Source organism: Arvicanthis niloticus, chromosome 23 (assembly GCF_011762505.2).
Source record: "Arvicanthis niloticus isolate mArvNil1 chromosome 23, mArvNil1.pat.X, whole genome shotgun sequence".
Classification (NCBI taxonomy): domain Eukaryota; kingdom Metazoa; phylum Chordata; class Mammalia; order Rodentia; family Muridae; genus Arvicanthis; species Arvicanthis niloticus.
In genome coordinates, this window is record NC_133430.1 from 35925858 (window position 1) to 35939034 (window position 13177).

A 13177-nucleotide genomic window follows, 5' to 3' on the forward strand; every position below is an offset into this window, starting at 1 on the left:
TGTGATGAAAGTACCTTTTGCAGTTATTTTTAGTAGGCCTTGACTCACTTGGGAGTCCAGCCTTGCCACTCTGACAGACCCACCCACATTCTCTCACACGTGAGAGCTTTTCTCTTCTGGGCATGCTCCTCCTTTTTCTCTACTTCTACTATTCTTATAATTAAATTATTTTTATTAAAATAATGTGTGTAATTTTTAAATCAAATAATTATTTAGAACTTAAGACAACCTTCTCTACTCTGTCCTATAACGGCTTATGATTTATAATTTGTTCATTTAGTTGTTTAATGTTTTTGTTGTGTTTTGGAAGAGGGTTGGTTTTCAAATTTTTTTTTTTCAAGACAGTGTTTCTCTTTCTAGCCCTAGCTGTCTTGGAATTGCTGTGTAGACCAGGCTGGCCTCAAACTCAGTGATCTGCCTGCCTCTACCTCCTGGAGCGCTGGGATTAAAGCACCCCCCACACACACACACACACTTTATTGGTTTAGTTTTAGACAGGATCTCACTGTCTGCCTGCTGGCCTGCTAGCACTGGCTGGCCTGGAACTTGCTATTCATCTTAATTCTTTTACACAGAAGCTATTTGATTGACAGTTAAAATGTGACTGTAATGGCCAGCAAGATGGCTCAGCTGAGAGCAGTGCTTGTATATAGGCCTAAGGCCTGATTTTAATCCCCAGATCCCACAGGATAACAGGAGACAGATTCATCTTCTGACCCCTCTACCCAGAGTGTTGTGAGAAGAGTAAGCCCACACCCATTCATACATACACACACACACACACACACACACACACACACACACGAGTAAGCCCACACTCATTCACACACATACTCATATACATACTCACACGAGAATAAACCTACCCATTCATACACACACACACACACACATATACACACACGAGTAAGCCCACATCCATTCACACACACATTCTCATATAAATGCTCTCATGAGAATAAACCCATCCACCCATTCATACACAGATATGCGCGCGCGCGCGCGCACACAGTCACACAAATACAAGAAAACAAAAGAATTGAAAATGACTGTAAGAGCCACATAGCAGATGGAGCTATGGTTCTCCTCGATCTTCAGATTTTCCTTTAATTCCACCTACAGCTTATGAGACCCGTTCAGGTCACCATCGGTTAGCACTCAGGCCTTAGCTTACCTGGGGTGAGCAGCTCCTAGCAAGTAGGCTCTAGAGAGGCGCGTGATGATGTAACTGCTCTCTGGGTGTGTTATCAGCCTTTTTTCAGACTGGCTTCAGAAATGCTTGACATCTCTCTATCTTTTTTTTTTTTTTAAGATTTATTTTATGTATATGAGTACACTGTAGCTGACTTAAGACACACCAGAAGAAGGCATCGGATCCCATTACAGATGGTTGTGAGCCACATGTGGTTGCTGGGAATTGAACTCAGGACCTCTGGAAGAGCAGTCAGTGCTCAGAAACACTGAGCCATCTCTCCAGCCCTTGACATCTCCTTTTTTATAATGTAATAGCTCTGCTTTTTAAAATTATATTTATGTTTGCATATGTATATGCCCACCCACGCATATTGTACACATGTGCCCTCACACATACCCATATGGCTGGGTGCACATGTGAAGATCAGAGGACAACTTTTGAAAGTTTATTTTCTTCTACCATATGGTAGAAGGGTATGCGCATAGGGATTGAACTCAGGTCGTCTGACCTAGCAGTAAATTCATTTATTTGTTGAGCTGTTTGTCTGGCCCTCCAATTTTTAAATGCTAGCAATTAATTCATAGTTTAAAAAAAAAAAAAATTCAGCACGTTTCAACAAAGCCAACAGCACATCAGAGGGCTATATGTGGCGCTTGAGTTTTTGTTTTGCCTCCATCAAAGAGAAATGACCTAATCCATCCTTCTGCCTTTTTAAATTAACTGCTTGATTCTGGACTGAGGACAAGCATGGTTTCCCCCTTTAGTCATATTTGTTGAATATAAACTACTAAGGTAAGCAAATAAGGAAAGCTGACTTAACTATTATGCACCTTAATGGCACAATTAATACTTGACTCTATATGACAAGCAATCAACATTAATTAAATGCCTGCTGTGTGCTTTACAGTTGTTGCCAAATGCTGAAAAAACCCTGAGTGTGAGCCAAAATCGGGCTTTTTTTCCTTTTCCTCTCTTATCTTTTCGGATATTTGAGGTGTGATTTCTTTTTTAATGTTATACAAATTCTAAGGAAATTAGTTTTTTAAAGAATTACTTATTTCTCACACACACACACACACACACACACACACACACACACACACTGTAGCTGACTTCAGACAAACCAGAAGAGGACATCAGATCCCATTACAGATGGTTGTGAGCCACCATGTTGTTGCTGGGGATTGAACTCAGGACCTCTGGAAGAGCAGTAGTCAGTGCTCTTAACCACTGAGCCATCTCTCTCCTACAATAGAGGAGATCATATCTGTTGTAAGACCCAAACTCATGTCAAACTCTCAAACTAGCAGGGTTAGGTCTCCTTTTTCAGTTGGTAAAAGTTACTTTCAAAATCCCCAGGTTAGAGGATGGACTAGAATTGGGAGCTTTTACTGCGGCAAAGAAAATGCTTGTGAGAATGTTTACATCTCTGGAGTGGGAAGGAAAGGCATCAGTTGTGTATTATAATCCTGAAAATAAGACAGACTGGAAATTACTTACACAGCAGTGGAAAGGAGCAACAGGCCTGAGATCTAGTGCTGTCATAATCAAAGAACAGTCTAAGGCAGATCTCAAAAACTGTTATTGTCTAAGGCATTTTTAGGCAACGTCCCCATTCTTCCCATGATTTAATAGCCCTAGAAGCTTTCTTAAAACAGTATATAAATGCATAGAAGGCATAGGCTGCTGAGATAGCTCTGCAGACCTTTGTTGTTGAGCCTGATGACCTAAATTTGGTCCTCAAGGCCCACATGGTGTAGAAGGAGAGGACTGTCCTCTGCAGGTCTGCAAGTTGTTATCTGGCCACCACACACATCTATGGAGTGTGCAAACCCACACATAGAAGCACATACATAAATAAGTAAATCTTTTTTTTTTTTTTTTTAAGACAAAGTCTTGCTATGTAGCTCTGGCTGATGTAGAACTCAGTATGTTGGCCATGCTGGCCTCAAACTCAGATCTGCTTGCCTCTGCCTCCTGAGTGCTAATACTAATAGTTAAATATATGTATGCTACTGCTGTTGCTAGGAGTATTTTGATCAGTGCAAATCCAAAGCATTTTTTTTTTCTAGTAACTTAGATATGGAAGTAATTGATTGTCAAAGTAAGAGAGAGACAGGTTACTCTTTAAATATTTGTGCTTCTCTTTCTTCTAACTTGTTTTAAAGTTTTCTCAGAGCAGCTTTCCCTGAGGTATGAGTCTACTTTAATTTCATACTACATATTTCTTCTCTTTCTCTACTAGTGTGATAGTAGTATGAACTACCATTGTCTGAACCTAGAGCCTCATACGTGCTAGGCAAGTGCCCTACCACTAAGCTGTATCTCTCTACACCTGACCTTATTATTTATGGAAAAAGTGTATAATCTAGATGAAATGATAGTCTTGATTTTTAAATTCCTGATCCATTCATCTTAAAGTTTGGGGCTTTAGTGAAACACTGTAACCCTTCCTGCCTGATTCTTCTCATGTAAAATCAGAGTGATAATGTCATCCAAAGCAGCAGTGCCTACCTTCTTGGTGTTCCTCTGAGAGTACGTACAAACTCAGTGCTTTCTTCCTTATTTAAAAAGTTTCTCCCACCTGGCAATGGCGGCACATACCTTTAATTCCACAGAGTTTGAGGCCATCTTGGTCTACAGTTCTAGACACCCAAAGCTACACAGAGAAATCCTGTCTTGAAAAACAAACAAACAAACAAACAAACAAACAAAAAAAAAAAAAAAAGCAAATAGTTTTCTCCTTTTTTGCACACTCCTTTAAAAAAGGCAGGATGGACAGGCAGTGGTGCCACCTGCCTCTTATCCCAGTATTCGGGAGACAGAGGGTGGAGGATCTCTTGTGAGTTTGAGGCCAGCCTGGCCTACACAGAGGAACAGTGTCATCCAGGATGGAGGCATTGTCCTTTGTATCCTCATGAATGAATGACCTAGTGGTTCTTACATGAAGACTGCTGGAGTCATGAGTCATCTAAAGGATTCCCTTTTTGACAGACTTTTTCTCAAATAGAAGGGGAAACAGCGCATTTTCACTCTCAAGTCACGCTGGCCACCGCGCAGGCAGTAGGCTAGGAACAGCTGTAAGGTGTATTTGTCAGCCTGCATATATGTATAGACAATATTGCTTCCTTTCTTCTATATTTAACTTTACTCTTTATGTGTGCACATGTGCACAAAAGTCAGAGGACAACCTGCAGATTTTTTTCCCCTTGTATCATTGGAATTACCTGATATTTCAACTTCCAAATTGTATCGCTCTGTCATAACTATGCTTTGCAAGTTTGTCATACCTGTTTCTCTCCTTCCACCGTGTGGGTCCCAAGGATCAAGCTCTGCTCATCTGTCGTGGGAGCTGCCTCTGCCTGCTAAGCCATCTCTTATTTTTCCTACACATACATTTGGTCTCAGTGAGGTAGGCTTAGGCATCTGTTTCTTCCTTCCTTGTAACTGGAAAAACAGCTGTTTTCAGTTGGCCACACATAGTTGGTTGCAGACATGTGAAGTACACATGAAGGGAGAGCTCAGTCTAATTGTCTTTGTGCGATGAAGCCTGGCTGCCTGTGGAGTACTGGAGCTCTGCTGAGGGCACTGTTGTCCCCCAGATGGGGGACAACATCTCTGAAGTGGTTACATGTCCCCAAGAGACAGCCAGTGCTCCCTCTGTCTTGTCAGTATCCTTGATTTTATTTCTCTGTGACTTGAAACTTAAAGCCTGCAACTGTTAGTTCAGGCCTTTTGGAAATGTTAAGATTTCTAAGTGTGCCAGGAAGAGAAATGTCTTTTGTCCTTCATATTTATAAACTTTTTTATTGTTTTGTTTTGTTTTCTCTTTTAAGACAGTGTTTCTCTGTTTAGCTTTGGCTTGCCTGGAACTCTCTGGAGACCCATATTTGTAAACAGTGGGGTCAAGAATAAAGTAGGCTAATTTTCTCAGCCACTATTTACCAAGCCATATCCTTGCAGGTTAAGGCTCTAGCTTTCTCCTTCAAGCTCTGTTCCAGAGAGTATGACAAGGGGCTTTACCTGAATCCGTTTACTTACTGAGTATCTTAGAGAAAACATTATTGCAAAGTTATTTGAACAGATCATGAAAAGATACAACTCAGTTTTATTTTTCATAACACTGCTGAGGGAGCTTAGCCCAGGGCCTTGAATATACTGAGCAACTGTTATATCACTGAGCCACATTCCCAGCTCTGACTTTCTTGACGTTTAAGAGGGGTAAGCAAAAGGGTATTTACCTACATGTGCACATACTTAACTTAGAAGTAGATTCTGGACTGATATCTCAAGACATGTGAGGATTTCAAGGTCCATAAAAAGATAATTATTAAGAGGAATATGAATAGATTTCAGGAGTTTGGTAAAATTTTCATAGAATTGACATTTTAAAGCATTATAAAGGATAGGTGGGAGTTTAACTGCTTTTGTTTCTTTGCTCTTACTATAGTAAAAATGCTATAAAAGAAATATCCAAAATTAACATCAGGAACATAGAGACAAAGAAACATCTGGATAAATCCATATGGTGGGTAATAGAGCCCACAAGTGGAGTTCCCCCCCCCCCCCGTAGTCTATAGTCTTATATATTCATGTTTTAGTTTGGTCATCAAATATTTATTGGAAACATGCTGCGAGACAGTGTTCTAGAGACTGGGGATACAGCAGAGACAAGAGTCCTGTCATCACAGAGTTTACTCTTAGTGAGGGGAACTTTTCAGACAAGGAACAGCAGATGTGAATAACAGTGTCTAGCTGTGCAGTGGAAAACAACAGAGTCAGGGGTGTCAGAACGGCATTAGTATGTCTTGGGGAGTCAGTAGATGTAGATTTTGATCGGATGTTCAGTAGAGGCTTCATTGAGAAGGTCACAATTGAGCAAAACCCTTAGAGAGTGAAAGATACGGGCAAGGATCAGTCGGGGGGTCAGCAGTGGTCTCGGAGCAGGAGTGGCTCCAGTGTGTTTTGACACACATGGAAGCTAATGGGTTGAGGCAGAGCAAGGGTGTCACAGGGGATACACAGTGCGTGAGATGAGGTCCAAGGTAAGTGGAGCAAAGGAGGCTGGGTATTCAGCAGAGGGAACTTACTGAGTGAGTCACTACATACTGAGGGTGTGCAGTAGGAGTAGGAGTGGGGCTCTCAAGGAGAGGAATGGGGAGAACTACTGTGTGTCTTGTGAGATGTGTAAGGAGTGGAATGGTGGTGGCTTGAACCTAGGCCCTAAAGTTAGATCAGAGATACATGTAGGAAGTAAAACCATGAGGATTTCTTGAGTAGCCAAGAAAGAATGACTGTGGCCAGGTATAGTGCTGTATGCCTGTAATCCCTGCCAGGTAGCTGAGGTAAAATGGATTCATGGCCAAGCCACACTATATAGCAAAAACCTGTGGTGGGAGAGAAGCAGGGGAGGCAGAGAGGGGAGAAAAGGAAAAGAAAGAGAGAAGGAAAAAGGAAGAGAATTACTGAAAAAAATGAACATGGAGGAGCCAAGCTGTGTTGAATCACATAGGCAAGTAGGATCAGACAGGTCGAAACTGAATGAGCCGTTGGCTTCTTTGGTGGCATCACATGCTGCCACGTTGAAGTTCCCTAAGCCCACGGATGTGATTTTAGTGGGATTTTCCCCCTTGTATCATTGTAATTACCTGATACCTCAACTTCTAAAATTGTATCGCTCTGTTAGGTGTTTGCTCATAACTGTGCTTTGCAAGTTTGTCTTACCTGTTTGGCTCTGTCTTACTTTATTGGGTGTGTCAGCATCTAAATCTGCAAAATCCAAGTTCTTTTTCTCTTCATGAAGGCCTGTGCTCTTGCTTGTTTGGAAATGCAAATTTTCTTATTTTGCTTCCTTGATTTGTTTGTTTGTTTGTTTTGCTGCTGTCTGAAGCAAAGTAAATCCCATGGCCTCAAGCTCAGAAGCTTCCTGCATCAGCCTTCTGAGGACTGGGATAACAGGCCTGCCCTATTACCCTCAGCCTGCATCTTACCTTCCTGTCATCCTCCTCCAGTCCCCAGTCCCGGTTCCTCAGTACTGCTCCAGTGCTTTTGCCTTCCTAATCTTAGTGTTAATTAAGTGGGTTTTCCTTCCTCTTCTGGAAGGAATGTCACGAGGAGAGAGGACAGAGATTAGGACTTTAATGTTTAGCCTTTGTCCTCTCTGTGAGAACATAGGACCCAATATGGAGGGAAAAAGCAAAAACCAATTTGGTTAACCACCACCACCCTCTCCCTCCCTCCCTCCCTCCCTCCTTCTCTCTTCACCTCTCTTTTTCTTTCTGTTCTAGGGATTGAATTAGGTAAATGTGCTGTGTGCTACCAGTTAGCTACACTGCCAGCCACCTATATTTTATTGTGAGACAAGAGTCTCACTAAGTTGTTCAGACTGGACTTGAACTTGTAACCTTCCTGCCTTAGCACTACTAGTAGCTGGGATGTTTGCTACCACACCCAGCCCAGTTAGTTTGGTTGTTTGGTTGTTGTAGACCTAAGTACCGGGATTATAGGCACGAACCCCACTATACCTAAACTACCAGGGCATTTTAGAAAGATCTTTGAATTCTGCGCAAGGTGTTTTGTCTTGAGTCACTTGGATCCCAGTATGCCCTAAGGTAGTGAGTAATGAACATTTATGGGATTCTATGAGATGACCCACTCTTACTTTGTTTTCTGGAATCTGTAGCAGAATACATAAGAGGATTTATAGACTCTCCAACCTCTAGCATCCCTTTTTCATGAAAGATGGCTACACTGGAACTTCAGCATTGACTTTACTATTTGTGTGTGTGTGTGTGTGTGTGTGTGTGTGTGTGTGTGTGTGTGTGCGCGCGCGCGTGTGTAACAGTCAGGGGACCGCACATGCATGTGTAACAGTCAGGGGACCTCAGGTGTCAGTCTTCACCTTCCACCTTGTTTGAGACAAGGTCTTATTTGTTTGTTTGTTTGTTTGTTTGCCATTTTGTATATCAGGCATTGTATGGGATCAAGAGATCTTCATGCTGTGCAGCAAGCACTTTACACAGTAAGCCATCTCCTAGCCTCGGCTTTGACTCTTTAAAAAACAGATTTATTTATTTTTGTGTGTGAGTGTTTTTGCTGTGTGTGGTGCCCCCATAGCCAGAAGACAGCCTTGAATCCTTTGGAACTGGGGTGGCTGTAAGCCAACCACATGGTGCTGGGAAGTGAACCCAGGTCCTCTGGAAGAGTGGCAAGTGCTCTCAACAGCTGAGCCATCTCTGTGGTCTCTGTCTTTGACTTTTGAGCGAAACCTACAAATCAGTGCTGTCAGGTTTGGCAAAGCCAACCAAAGCAGATGGCCCTAAGAAAAGACTGTTTTAACAGAACTGTGAACAAATAACAGCTTGGGAAGATAGGTCCTTTTTCTTGAGTATGTGCTAGTTTGTTTGTTTGTTTGTTTGTTTCTTTCTTTCTTTCTTTCTTTCTTTCTTTCTTTCTTTCTTTCTTTCTTTCTTAGTTTTTTTTCAAGACAGGGTTTCTCTGTGTAGCCCTGGCTGTCCTGGAACTCACTCTGTAGACCAGGCTGGCCTTGAACTCAGAAATCTGCCTGCCTCTGCCTCCCAAGTGCTCGGATTAAAGGCGTGCGCCACCACTGCCCGTCGCTAGTTTATTTCTTGATACTCATTATTAGTGATTAGGTCATGACTCCACTCAACAAATCGTTTACATAAACTGTCCAGTCACTCAAGTCATTTGAAGCCTGAGAACCATACTGACAAACAGGACATCATGAGCTTTCCCCTTTGCAACCCTGTTTCACCTTCCCTGGGTACATAGACATCAGATAGGTATATAAATACCAAACAACTACTGATAATGAATTATTAAAAATGGTTTTTAAACAGTTATTTAGTATCCGTATAATTTTAATCTGTATGAAAAAGCAAATTTGCATCCTAATGAGGTATAGATGTGCTTGTTCACACCCCTGCTTACTACACTGCTGGGAGTTGGCCTGGGGCCTTGGTCGCGATTGAGCTGCATCTCCAGCTTGCTTGCTTATTTTTACATAAGGAACTAATTGAGTCGTGGCTGAGTTTTAGATACTGCAGACATAGAGAATCTCTAACATTGTCCAGAGCTGATAGAAACTTTGATTGTGTAATCATCATTGCAGTGCATGCTGCTTCACATAAATACCCAGGATAAAGTAGCAGGACTATATTTAGGGCTATTTGAAAAATTGTGGGGCATTCTGACCTAATCCCAAGGAAAGCTCATTTAACAATTGTTAGGAAACTCAAGTTAGCAACCAAGCAGCAGGTTTTGGAATCAAACATTTTAGCACAATGCAATCCCAAGACAGGTTGATGCTACTTTGCTACTTCTGTGCTGAGAAAGTCCTGTAAGTGCACAGGGAGCCTTCCATTGCTGCAGTTCTAGGAGCACGGCCTTGGCCACCCTAGCAGATGGCAGAAACGCTTCCTTTAATTGTTTTATCACCAGACCCTTTTTCAGATTCACTGGATCTGGATAGGAAGGGGGTGGGGGGAACTACCACAGTTAGATTAAACAGAAGATTGATGCTAGCTTTAATCTAGTTTATTTACTAGTGACCACCCCAGTTTAGGGGGCAAGAACAGGATGTTTGAAAAACAGAATTCAGCCGGGCGGTGGTGGCGCACGCCTTTAATCCCAGCACTTGGGAGGCAGAGGCAGGCAGATTTCTGAGTTCAAGGCCAGCCTGGTCTACAGAGTTACTTCCAGGACAGCCAGGGTTACACAGAGAAACCCTGTCTCGAAAAAAAAAAAAAACAAAAAAAAAAACCAGAATTCAGAGATCAAGGCTGTATGCGTAACCTTGTTGTTCTTGTTGTTGTTTAGTTGGTTTTTTATTTGATTTTGTCAGCTTGACCTTTCCTACAAAAGCAGACACACAGCTGCTTGTGCTTGTTAGTTTCATTGTCAACCTAGAATTACCTGGGGAGAGTCACAGTGAAGGATTGTCTAGATGAGACTGGTCTCTGGGCATGGCTCTGGGAGATTGTTTGTATTTATTCTGGATTTTTTTTTTTTTTTGAAACAGGGTCTCACTTTGTAGCCCAGATGTCCTGAAACTCACTGTGTAAATTAGGCTGGCCTTGAACCCATAGAGATCCAGCTGGAAGACTGTTTGCATAGTCTTAAGTGATGTGAGAAGGCTCAGCCTGACTGTGGACAGTGCTGTTAGGGCCCTGCACTGTATATGAGTAGAAACCTAGCTGAATACTACCTGCATTCATTCTCCTGCTCTTGACTGTGGGTGTGCTATGACCATCTGTCTCAGGTCCTGCTCCAGTACTTGCTCCAGTGATGGACTACAATGTGAAATTGTTGCTAAAATAAGCCAGAGCATCAGTGCTAAAGGTGCTCCCGAGGAATGCTGTGAGCCCCATGTCTGGACAGCTATTGTATGCTCTTAGGTTCCTACGGATCTCTCTCTCCTTAGGCCCGAGCCCTCTTTCCCTCCTTCCATGCTGCCCTCGGGCACTTGATGTTGTGACACGATGTGTCAGGCTACACTCCTATCCTGGGATATACATGCAGCCCATGACTCACAGGTCAGACTTGCCTGTATCCCACCATGTCAGCCTACTTTATCCAGGAGGCCAATGTGGAAAATTTTCTAGAAAGAGATTAGTTAGGAGAAGACATATTGCTGTAGTCATCGCTTCGTCACTGAGATACTGGGAAATGTCTGGAGTGAGTTTTGATCAAAGTTTTTGTGGGGTGGGGCAGACACATGCAACAGAGACCATACTTAACAGTCCTTTGCCTCCATAGTAGAGGCACAAAGTATCCACTGGCCAAGTAACACTCTGGTTTGTGTCTGGATGCCTCGTGCTCTGCCTTATTTATTAGCTGTACTTAGTCGTGTGTGACACCTCAGAGCAGCCTTTTTCAGAATGCAGTGCATGTGTCCTGTGTGGATATAATACCATTGCCAGGATAATGAACCTGAATCTAGCCCAACTTCATTAATGACAATATTTTTGGTCTGTTACCACACTCCAGGCCCCTGGTACTTATTGTGTGTCACAGCATATGGGTGTCAGAGGACAACTCCTGCCATGGTTGGGAGGCCCTAGAATTGAACTCAGATTGTCAGGCTGGCAGCAGTGCTTTTATCCATTGAGCCACGCTGTCTCACTGGGCCTCCTTCCCACTCTTACTACTTGCTTTTATGACTGGGACCCAGATCTCCTTTGTCTTCAGTTCTCCTGCTGTCCAAGGGCAAAAGGAGGATTCTTTACCTTATCCTGTTTTCTTCACTCTAATGTCATCTTCGTGTAAATTGACAGTTAAACAGATTAAAGACGTCACACATTAACAGATTTAAGTCGTCACATGTTCCTGGTTTAGCAAGCTCCTGGCTTAGCAGCCTGACTTGTCCCAAGTATTCAATCTCATTTTGCTCTGTTGTTTTTTCCAATATAACATTTGGATTAAAACTTGGAGACCGGGCTGGAGAGATGGCTCAGTGGTTAAGAGCACTGACTGCACTTCCAGAGGTCCTGAGTTCAAATCCCAGCAACCACATGGTAGCTCACAACCATCTGTAATGAGATCTGATGCCCTCTTCTGGTGTGTCTGAAGACAGCTACAGTGTACTCATATATAATAAATAAATAAATCTTAAAAAAAAAAAAAAAAACTTGGAGACCAAAAACTTGACATTTTAAGTAGCTTTGGGTCATTGACAATGGAATTGCTGTGGGTGGGTGTGGGCATTGCTTACAGGCTAAATAAAGGCTCTCGGTAAGCGCGCTGAAGGCCGTTCTATTCTTCTTTCCCTAGCAATGTATCTAAAGATTCTGCATTCTGCTCTCATAGTCGATCAAAATCTCAGCCATGTTCAGAGTTGTTTATATGTCATGACTGGAACCTGTTATCATTCGATTTTGTTTGCTTCTGTCTTCCTAGGTGGCATTGGCAGGGTGGTCAACGGAGCCTTCATGGTGCTGAAAGGGCATCGGTCCATCGTTAACCAGGTCCGGTTTAACCCCCACACCTATATGATCTGCTCTTCTGGTGTAGAAAAGATCATCAAGGTGAGGCACTTTCCCTTCTGTCCTTTTAGGGAAATGCTTGTAGTTCATAACTGGAAGAAACCAGAACAACGCGTGTAGGGATTTATATATAAATATTTTGACTGTCAAAATTCTCCATGAGTGCCAGGAAAGATGGTACTTGCCTGTAAGCCTGACACTTAGAGCTGAGGTTAGGAGAATCACTAGCCCAAAGCTAGCTATGCTGCAGAGCAAGAATCTGGCTTTAAAGGGAATTAAAATATTAGAAGTTGATGTTGTAAAAGTAGATTGAGCATGGGGGTACATGTGTTTAATACCAGCTCTCATGAGGCAGAGGCAAGCAGATCTCTATGAGTTTAAGCTAACATAGTCTACACAGTGAATCCAGGTCAGGCAGGGCTGCACACTATATGAGTCTGGTTTTTGTTTGTTTCTTTGTTTTTAATTGATTTTAAAAATTACTTTCTTTCAGAATCATGTTTATGTAACATGTTTATTAATACATCAGTGTACTTTTTAATAAAACTTTTATATGGGTTCATTTTTATCAGAAATGTACATTTGTTTGGATATGGTGGCACATACCTGTAAACAAATATAAACACTTGAGAGGCGGAGGCAGGAGCATCCGAAGTCCAGGGTTATACTTGACTACATAGGGAGTTTAAGGTCAACCTGGACTAGAGAGATCCTGTTTCAAAAAAGGAAAAAAAAATTAAAATTAAATATGTGTGTGTATGTCTGTGTGTATGTGTGTATTTATATGTGTATATATAATTCCATAGAAAGATAGGTAGCTGTTATTTGTTTATTTGTTATAATCAGTATATATGCATCTGATACATTTCTATATTATATATGTTCCATAAATATCCCTTCATGTGCTTTTCAGTAACTGCTAACCGAGCATGCTTATTTTTACCTAGGACCTAGATAGATCTCAGTTTAGGTTTGA

At 42.0% G+C, this 13177-nt stretch overlaps 1 protein-coding gene across 2 annotated transcripts in view; it reads left to right on the forward strand.

The window, feature by feature from the left end:
- Positions 1-13177, forward strand: part of Dcaf5 (DDB1 and CUL4 associated factor 5) — a 94073-nt gene that overhangs the window by 69522 nt on the left and 11374 nt on the right. For both annotated transcript variants that reach the window (XM_076921845.1, XM_076921846.1), the window contains exon 8: positions 12116-12243. In XM_076921845.1, the coding sequence (XP_076777960.1) occupies positions 12116-12243 (128 nt within the window). The remainder of the gene's footprint in view (positions 1-12115; positions 12244-13177) is intronic.